At 43.9% G+C, this 17,285-nt stretch overlaps 1 protein-coding gene across 2 annotated transcripts; it reads right to left on the minus strand.

Moving 5' to 3' along the window:
- Positions 1 to 728: 728 nt before the first annotated feature.
- LOC123424736 lies at positions 729 to 4,552 on the minus strand. 2 transcript variants are annotated; one of them, XM_045108411.1, is made up of 10 exons: positions 4,254 to 4,552; positions 4,091 to 4,156; positions 3,017 to 3,097; positions 2,879 to 2,932; positions 1,969 to 2,037; positions 1,819 to 1,881; positions 1,617 to 1,699; positions 1,481 to 1,546; positions 1,291 to 1,390; positions 729 to 1,152 (listed from the first exon to the last, which is right to left on the minus strand). In XM_045108411.1, exons 1-9 carry the CDS (start codon positions 4,482 to 4,484, stop codon positions 1,360 to 1,362), a joined length of 744 nt encoding a protein of 247 aa, XP_044964346.1. In that variant the 5' UTR covers positions 4,485 to 4,552; the 3' UTR covers positions 729 to 1,152; positions 1,291 to 1,359. The 2 variants fall into 2 exon arrangements, with proteins under 2 accessions (XP_044964346.1, XP_044964345.1); XM_045108410.1 differs by having other exon boundaries at positions 729 to 1,176.
- Between the last annotated feature and the right edge of the window lie 12,733 nt (positions 4,553 to 17,285).

Consider the following 17,285-nt stretch of genomic DNA (forward strand, 5'->3'; position numbering starts at 1 on the left):
CACACACAAAGTCCTTGCCTTTGGTGTGACAATCTTAGTGCTACTTAGTTGTCTGTTAATCCTATTTTTCATGCAAGGACTAAACACATTGAGATTGATTATCATTCTATGAGAGAAAGGGTTGCCAGTAAAGAGTTGGACATTCGGTTTGTGCATTCCAAAGATCAAGCTGCTGATGGATTTACAAAGGCATTGCTCACAAGACCTTTTGAGGAATTCAAGCATAATCTTAACTCAGTCAAGTTCTGATTAAGGGAAGGTGTCAAACATATTAGGTAGGATCCAGTGGATGAATTGTAATGGCCTTGTGCGCCAAGTATATACTACAGGTTGTTAGGTTGTGTTAGCTTATCTCTATCTCTCTCAACCTCCCTATAATATCTCTACATAGCAACTAGAACTGGAGAGGGGTTGTTTTTAACCATCCACCATCTTTAGAATAGATTCCATTCACTTGGCTATTTTTTCTATACATAGTGGCATGACTAATTTCATAGGGAAGGTGGAAAGCTTGCAATAAAGTTATAGCTAAAGTGACTTGTTTTTCATAATTTGATGTCTTGACAAAGATTGACATGTTTTTTTTAGAAAAGAAGACTCATCTCCGGCCTCTACATCAGAAAGATGCATACGGCCACTTTTATTAAAAGTACGATAAAAAATTCTGCAATCCAATACAAGCTTACGAAGAAGCCGAATAGTAAATAAGTAAATAGCCACAACCGGCATAAAATAGGACTAGAAACTTATCCATCTATTCTACTGTTGGACCGCCATGTGGCAGTGTTTATTTCATTACAGGATTGGACCAATACAGACCTTCTTATGTTGATGCTCTCTGTTTGTATGCTGGTTAGTTTGTCAGCTACAAGCCATATAGCAATAGCGTGGTGGTCCTCATAGGTTTGAAGTACTGATATATCAACAGTGCGTACTATTTCCATGTGTATGTTTATTACAGCAGTTCTAATTAAGCCCCTCATAAAGCTACGGGTAGAATTTGGGCTGTGAGGTTCAGCACTGCTACTTTGTCAGTAATACACAACAAAACAATGTCCAACGCCAATAATCTGTTTCTCCGCAATTCTGATCCCCAACAATCACCACCGGCGCATAAGTCCGCTCCACCAAGCGCCAACAGGAATGTCAGCGCTGCATAAATATAGGTGCCGCCTCCTTATCACAACATGGCAAATGCAGAACGAAATATTACATGAGCAAATGAGAAGATTCTTTTCCATTTCCAATCTGTCTGAACATCCAAACTTAAAACAGTTGAGCATGACTCACCTCGATCACGTGTTTCAATTCGAGAGAGAAAAACAAAATCATCTGCTTGTCCTCAACGGAACAAACTCTTCACTTGTGCCACTTGATGCTGCACCCGACACTACAGGAACAGAAACCAAATGTTGGGAAACAACAAAGTAAATTGAAGACATATGAAAACATGCTCAGATTCTACTTGACCTAAACATACCTTGGTTTTTGGTCGAACGGCAATTCTTGGCCACTAAGTGCACAGTCGATTGCGCGGCTTAAATCTCTACAAGTTGCAAACAAGTAAGAATACAGGGTAACCTGGAGCATTTGCACATTGGTTTCACTATATGTACCTTCCTGTAACTGGCACATTGTTACTCGGTCTTGAATCATCAAACTGCCCGTGGTAAAAAAGTTCAAATGGCCTTCGCCCATCCTGGCACAAAGTTTCAAGAGATAAGATACCAGGCACGACGTGATACAAAAAAGCCGAGACACTGGATAAACAAACATCATGAATCCATAAATCATGAGCACATGAGTCAATGCTGTTACTTTTTTGAACAAGTAAAACTCTGGTGTGCAGACTGCTCTAAAATCCTTGGCAACTTCTTGAGACTGCAAGGTGCAATAGTAGCAAACAAAAGTAAGCATAGAGCTTGACAGATCACAGAGACTGCATCAGGAAGCACATAGCGGGCAGACCTCATCATACAAATAAGGAAAAGGGTATTTAAACAATTTTGCCTCCTTGGCCATGAACTCGGGGCCATCCTGCAGAATCACAAGATTAATTTGTGTTCAAATGGGGAAAACCTGACAAGTCGCATCAACCATAATGGAATAATATATATTGGCACAGAAGCATCACAATACGTAAGTCCAAGGAGCAAAGAACAAAACAAGGCATCTTCCTAAATGAACGATTACTACAGGAATCCTTACTAAAATTTACAGCAACTTGAACCGAGATGGTACATAATACTATGAGTTGGAAATATTTCTAACACATCATTCTGTAAGGGAAGCTCACGACAGCTTGGCACCAAACCTATAAGCTTAGGGCCCAGCAGCAAAAGCTACATGACTAAAACCAAATAACCAAGATCTGAGAACGTCTATTTTATAGCTTGAATGACAAAACTTCTTTTAATCGCTCAAACTTTTGTAACTTATTAACGAGTAAGTTAGAGACTAACATAGATATCCATGGTAAAAGTACTATTCATCAGAGACTAGTGAGGCATTTTAGGTAATATCCAAAGAGTAGACAACTTGCAAATTGATCAACACTTGCATCATGTAATGAAATTCAGTCCTTTAAAAAAATGGGTAAGACAGAAAGCACAGAAGAAGAAGAAAAAATATCGCAGAGCTCAACGTAGTTATCCGTTTCTTCTAAAATAGAAGCATGTCTGTTCAGTACATTCTTCCAGTTAACTACAATTCATTTTATTAGCTCAATATATAAGGTTCGATCATAAATTAAAGTAAAATATGATTTTTCTGAGAAAACTCTTCTAAATTCTCAGGAAGAAACATCCTGTTCAAGGAGTACATCCAAAAGGAACTAAAAGGTATTCATGCTTATTTGTTGTAAGCTGTAAAGCATAACCTGGGGATGTGTCAGAACTGAATTTGAGGATATGGCGACAGAAGCAAGTCCTTTCTGCATTGCAATGTATCCATGTCAATTTAAGGCTACACACACAGATCGAAGATAAAATTTCATCTGGTCTTCCAATGTTCTTACCTCCATGTAGAATGAAGTAAGCTTTGCAATATCTTTTTTCAGATGTATTACAAATGGACAGTGATTGCATATGAACATAACCTGAAAGAAAGACAAAGTCGGGAATTATTCTCTTGGTAAATTAAGGTGATGAACGAGACAGTTATTTGACACAAAATAAGAACAGCCTTGTGCACACCTTCAAGGATTACAATTATGTTTGTACAAGTGAGTAGATATATGACACTTCATATTTCTCCTCAAAGAAGGGACATGCTTCTGTAAGAGTAGTTTTTTTTAGACTGAAAAAAAAAACTGCTCTTAAAGTCAGCTGACCACCTAAGCATTTAGGGCGGTCTAGTGAACTACCCATCTTGAAAGACAATTTTCAGAAATCATACAATTTCCATGATTTATTTTTCTTGTTGTAGATAGCGATTATAAAGGTTAGAAATTAATACCGGGAGTCTAGAATATTCATGGCGAAATTTCCAGAAAAACAACACTTAGGAAACATGTGACTGCATGGTTGTGTGCATCACAATGATGCAGAGGCCAAGGATTCAACCTCCTTTTCAAAGAAAGAAAAGAAAAGGAAACATGTGACTACAGCAGAGTGGTGGAATCGAGAGAAACAGAAAGGTAGCTCTTCACAGGCATTGTAAGGAACAATTTGTGTGCAAGCCTAATAAATCAACTTGCTTCAAGACCTACAAATTCAACTTGTGTCCAAGCATCAGATCAGCAATATGCCAGCATTATCACATTTATGTCATCTCATACCATATGCCAACTCAACCATACACCAGCAACTTGAGTAAATGTACCAATATGAGATGGTGACTCAATAAACATACAGGAAAAAAGTTGGATGTACCGTTGTCACTAAACATGTATTGAACCCTACCAGTCAATGATCAGAAAGCTTCCCGAAAAAATTTAATGCTCCGGATGCGCATGTATTCACTGCCCTAGCCTAACTGAGGGTAACAACGAATGCTGAGCAGAAAGCATGCGTGCTAACTATTTTCAGTCATTAAAGCGAACAATGCATCTATCTATAGCACAGATTAACCAAAAAGAAATTTAACTGACCAGCAAAGCAGGGCTGCCCTCGAAGTCATCTAGCGTCCAGATTTTCCTCGTCAGGGGCTCCGGGAGCTGCAACAAGAAACCACAAGGAACAGCACAGCAGCAACATCAGTCCTTAATCTTGAGTAATTAAAACACGGGCTAGAAATTCAAAAGCAAGAGCGACCTCAAATTGGGGAGCGCGGAAGCCCACGGAGACGCCGGTCGACTCCAGCCTGGCTGCGCGCACCAGGAGGCGCGTACTGCGGCGGCCTCCCCTGCTCGCCGCCGGCGAGACAAGGGATCTATAGGCGCGGCTGTGGTGGGCGAGGGCCGGCCATGGGCGGGACGTGGACGACGGGGAGGAGGAAAGCAGGGAGGCGCGCGCTCCGGCGGCGCACGCGGCGACCAGGGACATGGCGCGCTCTGCTCTTCCCTTCCCTCCTCTGCTGCTGCTGCTGCAACTGCAATGCACCTGTGTGGCTGCCACTGTCCGAAATCCTGGCTATTCTGTTCGGCGTATCTCCCGATTCCGTTGATGGGCTGACAGCTTTTTTTTTTCTGGGAATTGATGGGCTGACAGCTTAAGCAACTAACCCAGTTGGCTGAAGAAATGGCCCAAAGAGAGCGATGATCCATTAGTCCGGCCCAAGCTGGCTGAGTTGGGGAAAGCAAGTATGTCTTGTAGTTCACCTCCAAAAAAAAATGTGGTGTAGCCTAAAAAAACATATGTTTTGTAGTGCAATTTCCCAAAAAAAAACGTCTTGCATAAACCACCCTAGAATACAGAACTGGATTAAAATCATGCCCTCAGGGTTCTTATCCCTTCATTTGTCATCGTGCAGTACTCGGACAGGACGGTCGACGCAATTGTAGAGATGGTTGGTTTGCCGAAAGACTTTGAGCAGCAGGACGATGGGGCGACAAAGGCGAGAGAAACAATGGCTATTTGAGAAGAGGATAACAGGGACGAGCAGAGCTACGACAAAAGGGATGGGAAGGGATGCCCGGGGCTCAGAGTTGGAGACAAGTGAGGGACAGTCGTTCGAGGCTGGGATCACTGCTGGTGGTCTAGGTTCCCAGACGACCTCCTCGTCGTTGTGTACTACTTGGCAGAAGAAATATCCATCCATCTACCTCTAAACCTCCAGTGCTGCCACCCCCGCTAACCAAGGCCAATGAAACAAGTCACCATACACCAGGCACACAATCTTCCTCGCATCCAATATACACTTTCATCGAAACTTGAAGACCTTCAATCACAGCAGCCATGACTTTCCCCACCTCTGTCAATGCCTTGAGAATCTTAACTTAGACATGTCCCATGACACCAATAAGAGAGCCAAGCTTCGCGTCGCGTCCTCTTAAGGCCGTGTTGGCTGATAATAAGAGCGCGTGCGGCCGGAGCTTTTCCGATGTAGATATCCAAGGACGATATCCGTCAATCTATATAGATCTCCGACAGAAAAAGACCGGAACTCGCCAGCTGCCAGATCCAAGAGGTCAACGTCTGGTCAAAAGAGAATTGACGGAAGAAGAATGTTAGGGCTAAAATCGGGAAGAATCAGATTGGGGCAAGCCACCGCCATGAAGGGGTGTCTTTTTTCTTTTTTCTTTTTCTATTCTTTTTAATTCTTTTGGCTGTGTGTATCCTTGTTGTCTTCGAACATCTTGTTGGTACAGAGGATGGGTGTAATTGATATCTTCGCGATATTAACATATTCCCCTTATCCAAAAAAATCCACCTCTAAACCGCCTAAACAGGGTTGGTCCTGAGATTTTGAGGGTTCTGGACGAGACTAAAAGTCGGGACACTTAATATATACATCATAACAATAATACACTTAATATATACATCATAACAATAACACTAAATATACGTACATGTGAAAGATTATCAACCTTGTAAATGCATCCAATACTAGTATGCATATCAAATATTTAAATTTATTACCTTAAATAATAATTCTAACATCCCTTGACGAAAAGTCACTTACGATGGGGCCGATGTCAATATCATCCAATAATTTCTTCTCGATGACATAATGTTGCCAAACCATATAAACTCTCTTGGGTCATTGATGACCTCAAATAGTTCTTCAATGATTTGAACTTAAAAAATCTTCTTCCGGCCAATACGATAGTCACAGGCACAATACGTGTTCGTGCCAAGGTTGTAAGGAGGATAGAGAGAAACGAACACGTATTTCCACCCACCTATGGCCTTCCTCGCAACTCAAAACATAAGAATATTGGAACCAATCTTGCACCTCCACCACCACTATGCATGACAGGACGTGCATACGTGTTTTGGCCAGAGAGAGAGGGAGGGGGGAGGGGGGGGGTAAGGGTATTTTCTACCATAATGTAAGAGACATGTGTCGGGTAGCTATGCTTTCACTAGGGTATTTTTCACAATAAGAAGGGGTATTCCGTTAAGAAAAATGTAAGATTTGTAAAGTTTTTTTCAGTTTTGCTAGGCGGATTGGTACAAAGGTTTAAAAGACCCACCCCCAACGAATTAATGCTCGCTCTTACATACTTCTTGATTTAGAGCCTCTTAGTGCATTGGGGTTATTGGGGGAGGGGCGCTACGGCCCCTGCCCATAAGGGTGTGTGTCGCTGAACATGCCAATTTTCTTGATTTTGAGAAGGTATTATCTGATTACTTTCTTCATTTTTATATACGAGGCTACAAACTAGATATCAAAGTGAAAGTTAATGCATGCTTTCAAGGCTAGCCTTTCTTTTCGTTTACTGTGATACACTTCATGCATGTAAAAAAACTGAGTGAAGAAAATAGTAACTGATTGTTATTATGACTGCATGCATAAAGAATTAAATAGGTTGCTAATACGAGGAAGTATCATTAATGTTTGCATCGATTATTGTTAATGGCCTTATATAGATGTAAAATGTAGCATTGTATAAGTAAATGGAGGGAGTATTATATTTTACCATTCATTTTTGTGTTTTTCAACATCTCACTACTCCCTCCGTCACGGTTTAGAAGGCACAGTTAGATTTGTGTGCGTTTTCAAAATAGACAAAGATTAAGGCACGTTGCATTTACTCCTAGCAACTAATTAGTACTCCGTTGTACTACTTCTATATGCATGCGTAGTGTGAATGCTATTTTTTTAACTCATTTCACAGCCAATCAATAACCACCTAGGTCCTAGAGAATTTGCATGCACGCCTTCTAAACCGTGACGGAGGGAGTACCTTTTATTTTGATTCTTCCTACTTTTTTGTTCTCATTTTTGTTCTCTTCTTTTTTTTTTTTTCTTAATTTTGTGTTCTCTTTTTTTCACATGCCAACTCATGAATATTAATTATAAGTTGTGAACATCTAAAATGACTATATCTTTTAGATTTATGAATATAAGTACTCCCTCTATCCATATACATATAAGGCCTAATGCATTTTTAGAGGCTAATTTTGACCATATGTTAGAGCAATAATATGTGACATGTAAGTTGCATAAAGTATATCGTCAAATTTGTATGTGAACGGACCTTCCAATGAGATAATTTTTTATTATGCATCTCATACACAATTAATCTTATGAATAGTCAAACATAGTCTCGAAAAATGTATCTGGCCCTCTTTATATGGATTGGGGGGGGTATATTAAGATACTAAAGTCCCTAGATTTGTAGCCTCCAAATGTGTAGGGCCTCGTATCTTGATCTTTAGATACAAGTGCGGGATTGCGTTAAACTTGGCAAAGCCGGCTCGTCTGAGAAGCACATGGTAACTATTGTGGAACGGAACGATGTCGAATATCAGGTTCTCACCATGGAAGTTTTCGGGGTAGCCGAAGACTACCTCAAGGGTAATAGTCCATGAGCATTATGCCTATATGTCTCGTATCACACCCTTGAATGTGGTGTTGCTAGGTTTGATCCGTCCCCATCTTTCTGATCATATTGGCGTAGATGAGGTTCAAGCTACTACCATCATCCATAACGACACTAGTGAGGTGGAAACCATCCACTATTGGATCGGCGACCAGAGCTACCGACCCTCCATCAAGGATACTCGTCAAGTGGTCTTGTTTGTCGAAGGTGATCGGGCGAGCCAACCATGGATTATATTTCGGTGCCACTAGCTCTAAGGTGTAGACATCCCGGAGTGCTCTATTTCTCTCCTTTTGTGGGATCTGAGTGACATATATCATATTCACATCTTTCACTTCTTGAGGGAATTGCTTTTGGCCTCCATTAGAGGGCCTAGGTGGTTCATCCTCGTCTTCGCTATGAGGTTGTCCCTTGCTTGGGCTTTCAGCCGAGGCCTTTCCGGCTTCCTTGATAACCCAACAGTTCTGATTAGATAGTTGACGGGTGTTGGAATTATGCCCTAGAGGCAATAATAAATGTATAGTTATTATTATAATTCCTGTATCAAGATAATAGTTTATTATCCATGCTATAATTGTATTGAATGAAGACTCATTTGCATGTGTGGATACATAGACAAAACACCGTCCCTAGCATGCCTCTAGTTGGCTAGCCAGTTGATCAATGATAGTCAGTGTCTTCTGATTATGAACAAGGTGTTGTTGCTTGATAACTGGATCACGTCATTGGGAGAATCACGTGATGGACTAGACCCAAACTAATAGACGTAGCATGTTGATCGTGTCATTTTGTTGCTACTGTTTTCTGCGTGTCAAGTATTTATTCCTATGACCATGAGATCATATAACTCACTGACACCGGAGGAATGCTTTGTGTGTATCAAACGTCGCAACGTAACTGGGTGACTATAAAGATGCTCTACAGGTATCTCCGAAGGTGTTAGTTGAGTTAGTATGGATCAAGACTGGGATTTGTCACTCCGTGTGACGGAGAGGTATCTCGGGGCCCACTCGGTAATACAACATCACACACAAGCCTTGCAAGCAATGTAACTTAGTGTAAGTTGCGGGATCTTGTATTACGGAACGAGTAAAGAGACTTGCCGGTAAACGAGATTGAAATAGGTATGCGGATACTGACGATCGAATCTCGGGCAAGTAACATACCGAAGGACAAAGGGAATGACATACGGGATTATACTAATCCTTGGCACTGAGGTTCAAACGATAAGATCTTCGTAGAATATGTAGGATCCAATATGGGCATCCAGGTCCCGCTGTTGGATATTGACCGAGGAGTCTCTCGGGTCATGTCTACATAGTTCTCGAACCCGCAGGGTCTGCACACTTAAGGTTCGACGTTGTTTTATGCGTATTTGAGTTATATGGTTGGTTACCGAATGTTGTTCGGAGTCCCGGATGAGATCACGGACGTCACGAGGGTTTCCGGAATAGTCCGGAAACGAAGATTGATATATAGGATGGCCTCATTTGATTACCGGAAGGTTTTCGGAGTTACCGGGAATGTACCGGGAATGACGAATGGGTTCCGGGAGTTCACCGGAGGGGGCAACCCACTCCGGGGAAGCCCATAGGCATTTGGGGGGGGGTCACACCAGCCCTTAGTGGGCTGGTGGGACAGCCCACCAATCCCCTATGCGCCAAGGGAGAAAAAATCAAAGGAAAGGAAAAAAAAAGGAAGAAGTGGGAAGGGGGAAGGACTCCCTCCCACCAAACCAAGTAGGACTCGGTTTGGGGGGGGGAGAGTCCTCCCCCCTGGCTCGGCCGACCCCTTGGGGATCCCTTGGACCCCAAGGCAAGGTCCCCCTCCCTCCTCCTATATATATGGGGCTTTTAGGGCAGATTTGAGACGACTTTCTCACGGCTGCCCGACCACATACCTCCATAGTTTTTCCTCTAGATCGTGTTTCTGCGGAGCTCGGGCGGAGCCCTGCTGAGACAAGATCATCACCAACCTCCGGAGCGCCGTCACGCTGCCGGAGAACTCTTCTACCTCTCCGTCTCTCTTGCTGGATCAAGAAGGCCGAGATCATCGTCGAGCTGTACGTGTGCTGAACGCGGAGGTGCCGTCCGTTCGGTACTAGATCGTGGGACTGATCGCGGGATTGTTCGCAGGGCGGATCGAGGGACGTGAGGACGTTCCACTACATCAACCGCGTTCTCTAACGCTTCTGCTGTACGATCTACAAGGGTATGTAGATCACTCATCCCCTCTCGTAGATGGACATCACCATGATAGGTCTTCGTGCGCGTAGGAAAATTTTTGTTTCCCATGCGACGTTCCCCAACAGTGGCATCATGAGCTAGGTTCATGCGTAGATGTCTTCTCGAGTAGAACACAAAAGATTTTGTGGGCGGTGATGTGCGTTTTGCTGCCCTCCTTAGTCTTTTCTTGGATTGAAGCGGCTTGGACCGACATTACTCGTACGCTTACGAGAGACTGGTTTCATCGTTACGAGTAACCCCCTTTGCTCAAAGATGACTGGCAAGTGACGGTTTCTCCAACTTTAGTTGAATCGGACTTGACCGAGGAGGTCCTTGGATGAGGTTAAATAGCAACTCATATATCTCCGTTGTGGTGTTTGCGTAAGTAAGATGCGATCCTACTAGATACCCTTGGTCACCACGTAAAACATGCAACAACAAAATTAGAGGACGTCTAACTTGTTTTTGCAGGGTATGATTGTGATGTGATATGGCCAACGATGTGATGTGATATATTGGATGTATGAGATGATCATGTTGTAATAGAAATATCGACTTGCATGTCGATGGTACGGCAACCGGCAGGAGCCATAGGGTTGTCTTTATACTAACATATGTGCTTGCAGATGCGTTTACTATTTTGCTAGGATGTAGCTTTAGTAGTGATAGCATGAGTAGCACGACAACCCCGATGGCAACACGTTGATGGATGATCATGGTGTGGCGCCGGTGACAAGAAGATCGTGCCGGTGCTTTGGTGATGGAGATCAAGAAGCACGTGATGATGGCCATATCATGTCACTTATGAATTGCATGTGATGTTAATCCTTTTATGCACCTTATTTTGCTTAGAACGACGGTAGCATTATGAGGTGATCTCTCACTAAAATTTCAAGACGAAATTGTGTTCTCCCCGACTGTGCACCGTTGCTACAGTTCGTCGTTTCAAGACACCACGTGATGATCGGGTGTGATAGACTCAACGTTCACATACAACGGGTGCAAAACAGTTGCGCACGCGGAACACTCGGGTTAAGCTTGACGAGCCTAGCATGTGCAGACATGGCCTCGAAACACATGAGACCGAAAGGTCGATCATGAATCATATAGCTGATATGATTAGCATAGAGGATGCTTACCACTGAAACTACTCTCGACTCACGTGATGATCGGACTTGGGATAGTGTAAGTGGATCATGAACCACTCAAATGACTAGAGAGATGTACTTTTTGAGTGGGAGTTTGGCATATAATTTGATTAAGTTGAACTCTAATTATCTTGAACATAGTCTAAGCCCACTTTGAATGTATTTGTGTTGTAGATCATGGCTCACGCAAGTGTTATCCTGAATTTTAATACGTTCCTAGAGAAAGCCAAGTTGAAAGATGATGGAAGCAACTTTGTAGACTGGGCTCGTAATCTTAGGCTTATCTTACAAGCTGGAAAGAAGGATTATGTCCTTAATGCTGCGCTAGGAGATGAACCACCCGCTACGGCTGATCAGGATGTTAAGAACGCTTGGTTAGCACGTAAGGAGGACTACTCAATAGTTCAATGTGCAGTCTTGTATGGCTTAGAACCGGGACTTCAACGTCGCTTTGAGCGTCATGGAGCATTTGAGATGTTCCAGGAGTTGAAGTTTATCTTTCAGAAGAACGCACGGATCGAGAGGTATGAGACCTCCGATAAATTCTATGCTTGCAAGATGGAGGAAAACTCGTATGTCAGTGAACATGTGCTCAAAATGTCTGGGTACTCAAACCGTCTAGCTGAACTGGGGATTGAACTCCCGCAAGAAGCTATCACTGACAGAATCCTTCAATCACTGCCGCCAAGCTATAAAGGCTTTGTGTTGAACTACAACATGCAAGGGATGAACAAGTCTCCCGGCGAGTTGTTTGCGATGCTGAAAGTTGCAGAGTCTGAACTCCGTAAAGAGCATCAAGTGTTGATGGTGAGCAAGACCACTAGTTTCAAGAGAAACGGCAAAGGCAAGAAGGGCAATTCGAAGAAGAGCGGCAAGCCTGTTGCCAATCCGCCGAAGAAACCCAAGGCTGGACCTAAGCCTGAAACAGAGTGCTTCTATTGCAAGGGTATGGGTCACTGGAAGCGCAATTGCCCCAAGTATCTGGCAGATAAGAAGGCGGGCAAAGAAAAATCAGGTATATTTGATATACATGTTATTGATGTGTACTTAACCGGCTCTCGTAGTAGTGCCTGGGTATTCGATACCGGTTCTGTTGCTCACATTTGCAACTCGAAGCAGGAACTGCGGAATAGACGAAGGCTGGCGAAAGACGAAGTGACGATGCGCGTAGGAAACGGTTCCAAGGTTGATGCAATCGCCGTCGGCACAGTGTCACTTCAACTACCATCGGGATTAGTGATGAACTTAAATCATTGTTATTTAGTGCCTGCGTTGAGCATGAACATTATATCTGGATCTTGTTTATTGCGAGACGGTTACTCTTTTAAGTCTGAGAATAATGGTTGTTCTATTTCTATGAGTAACATCTTTTATGGTCATGCACCGAATGTGAGAGGATTGTTCATATTGAATCTTGATAGAGATACGCATATACATAACATTGAGACCAAAAGAGTTAGAGTAAACAATGATAGCGCCATATTTTGTGGCACTGCCGCTTGGGTCATGTTGGTGTAAAGCGCATGAAGAAACTCCATGCTGATGGACTTTTGGAGTCACTTGACTTTGATTCACTTGACACGTGCGAACCATGCCTCATGGGCAAGATGACTAAGACTCCGTTCTCCGGAACGATGGAGCGTGCAAGTGACTTGTTGGAAATCATACATACCGATGTGTGTGGTCCAATGAGCATGGAGGCACGCGGCGGATATCGTTATTTTCTCACCTTCACTGACGATCTAAGTAGATATGGTTATGTCTACTTGATGAAGCACAAGTCTGAAACATTTGAAAAGTTCAAGCAATTTCAGAGTGAAGTGGAAAATCATCGTAACAAGAAGATCAAGTTCCTACGGTCTGATCGTGGGGGTGAATATCTGAGTTTCGAGTTTGGTACTCACTTAAGACAATGTGGAATTGTTTCGCAGTTAACACCGCCTGGAACACCACATCGTAATGGTGTGTCCGAACGTCGTAATCGTACTTTATTAGAAATGGTGCGATCTATGATGTCTCTTACTGATTTGCCGTTATCGTTTTGGGGTTATGCATTAGAAACAGCTGCATTCACTTTAAATAGGGCACCATCGAAATCCGTTGAGACGACACCATACGAACTGTGGTATGGCAAAAGGCCAAAGTTGTCGTTTCTTAAAGTTTGGGGATGTGATGCTTATGTCAAAAAGCTTCAGCCTGAAAAGCTGGAACCCAAAGCGGAAAAGTGCGTCTTCATAGGTTACCCAAAAGAGACAGTTGGGTACACCTTCTATCTCAAATCCGAGGGCAAAGTGTTTGTTGCTAAGAACGGAACTTTTCTCGAGAAGGAGTTTCTCTCGAGAGAATTGAGTGGGAGGAAGATAGAACTTGACGAGGTTGTCGAACCTCTCATTCCTCTGGATGGTGGCGCAGGGCAAGGGGAAACCTCTGTCATTGCGACGCCGGTTGAGGAGGAAGTTAATGATGATGATCATGAAACTCCAGTTCAAGTTTCTGTTGAACCACGCAGGTCGACGAGATCACGCGCTGCTCCAGAGTGGTACGGTAATCCCGTCTTATCAATCATGTTGTTAGACAACAATGAACCTGCAAATTATGAAGAAGCAATGGTGGGCCCAGATTCCAACAAATGGCTAGAAGCCATGAAATCCGAGATAGGATCCATGTATGAGAACAAAGTGTGGACTTTGGAGATGCTGCCTGAGGGCCGCAAGGCTATTCAGAACAAATGGATCTTTAAGAAGAAGACGGACGCTGACGGTAATGTGACCGTTTATAAAGCTCGACTTGTGGAAAAGGGTTTTTCACAAGTTCCAGGAATTGACTACGATGAGACTTTCTCTCCCGTAGCGATGCTTAAGTCCGTCAGAATCATGTTAGCAATAGCTGCATTTTTCGATTATGAAATTTGGCAGATGGATGTCAAAACAGCGTTCCTTAACGGTTTCCTTAAGGAAGAGTTGTATATGATGCAACCCGAAGGTTTTGTCGATCCTGAAAATGCTGACAAGGTGTGCAAGCTCCAGCGATCCATTTATGGACTGGTGCAAGCATCTCGGAGTTGGAACAAACGCTTTGATGAGGTGATCAAAGCATTTGGGTTTATACAAGTGGTTGGAGAATCTTGTATTTACAAGAAAGTGAGTGGGAGCTCTGTGGCGTTTCTAATATTATATGTGGATGACATATTACTGATTGGAAACAACGTAGAGCTTTTGGAGAGCATAAAAGGTTACTTGAATAAAAGTTTCTCTATGAAGGACCTAGGAGAAGCTGCTTACATACTAGGCATTAAGATCTATAGGGATAGATCAAAACGCCTGATAGGACTTTCACAAAGCACATACCTTGATAAAGTTTTGAAGAGGTTCAAAATGGAACAGTCCAAGGAAGGGTTCTTGCCAGTGTTACAAGGTACGAGATTGAGTAAGACTCAGTGCCCAGCAACTGATGAAGATAGAGAGCATATGCGCTCCGTCCCCTATGCTTCAGCCATAGGCTCTATCATGTATGCGATGCTGTGCACTAGACCGGATGTTAGCCTGGCCATAAGTATGGCAGGTAGGTTCCAGAGTAATCCAGGAGTGGATCACTGGACGGCGGTCAAGAATATCCTGAAGTACCTGAAAAGGACTAAGGAGATGTTTCTCGTGTATGGAGGTGACGAAGAGCTCGCCGTAAAAGGTTACGTCGATGCAAGCTTTGACACAGATCCGGACGACTCTAAGTCGCAGACCGGATACGTATTTATTCTTAATGGGGGTGCAGTAAGCTGGTGCAGTTCCAAGCAAAGCGTCGTAGCAGATTCTACATGTGAAGCGGAGTACATGGCTGCCTCGGATGCGGCTAAGGAGGGTGTCTGGATGAAGCAGTTCATGACGGATCTTGGAGTGGTGCCAAGTGCACTGGATCCAATAACCTTGTTCTGTGACAACACTGGTGCCATTGCCTTAGCAAAGGAACCAAGGTTTCACAAGAAGACCAGACACATCAAACGACGCTTCAACCTCATCCGCGACTACGTCGAGGAGGAGGACGTAAATATATGCAAAGTGCACACGGATCTGAATGTAGCAGACCCGCTGACTAAACCTGTTCCACGGCCAAAACATGATCGACACCAGAACTGTATGGGTGTTAGATCTATCACAATGTAATTCACATGGTGATGTGAGGGCTAGATTATTGACTCTAGTGCAAGTGGGAGACTGTTGGAATTATGCCCTAGAGGCAATAATAAATGTATAGTTATTATTATAATTCCTGTATCAAGATAATAGTTTATTATCCATGCTATAATTGTATTGAATGAAGACTCATTTGCATGTGTGGATACATAGACAAAACACCGTCCCTAGCATGCCTCTAGTTGGCTAGCCAGTTGATCTATGATAGTCAGTGTCTTCTGATTATGAACAAGGTGTTGTTGCTTGATAACTGGATCACGTCATTGGGAGAATCACGTGATGGACTAGACCCAAACTAATAGACGTAGCATGTTGATCGTGTCATTTTGTTGCTACTGTTTTCTGCGTGTCAAGTATTTATTCCTATGACCATGAGATCATATAACTCACTGACACCGGAGGAATGCTTTGTGTGTATCAAACGTCGCAACGTAACTGGGTGACTATAAAGATGCTCTACAGGTATCTCCGAAGGTGTTAGTTGAGTTAGTATGGATCAAGACTGGGATTTGTCACTCCGTGTGACGGAGAGGTATCTCGGGGCCCACTCGGTAATACAACATCACACACAAGCCTTGCAAGCAATGTAACTTAGTGTAAGTTGCGGGATCTTGTATTACGGAACGAGTAAAGAGACTTGCCGGTAAACGAGATTGAAATAGGTATGCGGATACTGACGATCGAATCTCGGGCAAGTAACATACCGAAGGACAAAGGGAATGACATACGGGATTATACGAATCCTTGGCACTGAGGTTCAAACGATAAGATCTTCGTAGAATATGTAGGATCCAATATGGGCATCCAGGTCCCGCTGTTGGATATTGACCGAGGAGTCTCTCGGGTCATGTCTACATAGTTCTCGAACCCGCAGGGTCTGCACACTTAAGGTTCGACGTTGTTTTATGCGTATTTGAGTTATATGGTTGGTTACCGAATGTTGTTCGGAGTCCCGGATGAGATCACGGACGTCACGAGGGTTTCCGGAATAGTCCGGAAACGAAGATTGATATATAGGATGGCCTCATTTGATTACCGGAAGGTTTTCGGAGTTACCGGGAATGTACCGGGAATGACGAATGGGTTCCGGGAGTTCACCGGAGGGGGCAACCCACTCCGGGGAAGCCCATAGGCATTTGGGGGGGTCACACCAGCCCTTAGTGGGCTGGTGGGACAGCCCACCAATCCCCTATGCGCCAAGGGAGAAAAAATCAAAGGAAAGGAAAAAAAAAGGAAGAAGTGGGAAGGGGGAAGGACTCCCTCCCACCAAACCAAGTAGGACTCGGTTTGGGGGGGGGGGAGAGTCCTCCCCCCTGGCTCGGCCGACCCCTTGGGGATCCCTTGGACCCCAAGGCAAGGTCCCCCTCCCTCCTCCTATATATATGGGGCTTTTAGGGCAGATTTGAGACGACTTTCTCACGGCTGCCCGACCACATACCTCCATAGTTTTTCCTCTAGATCGTGTTTCTGCGGAGCTCGGGCGGAGCCCTGCTGAGACAAGATCATCACCAACCTCCGGAGCGCCGTCACGCTGCCGGAGAACTCTTCTACCTCTCCGTCTCTCTTGCTGGATCAAGAAGGCCGAGATCATCGTCGAGTTGTACGTGTGCTGAACGCGGAGGTGCCGTCCGTTCGGTACTAGATCGTGGGACTGATCGCGGGATTGTTCGCAGGGCGGATCGAGGGACGTGAGGACGTTCCACTACATCAACCGCGTTCTCTAACGCTTCTGCTGTACGATCTACAAGGGTATGTAGATCACTCATCCCCTCTCGTAGATGGACATCACCATGAT

Source organism: Hordeum vulgare, chromosome 2H, assembly GCF_904849725.1.
Source record: "Hordeum vulgare subsp. vulgare chromosome 2H, MorexV3_pseudomolecules_assembly, whole genome shotgun sequence".
In the NCBI taxonomy this organism is placed as follows: Eukaryota; Viridiplantae; Streptophyta; class Magnoliopsida; order Poales; family Poaceae; genus Hordeum; species Hordeum vulgare.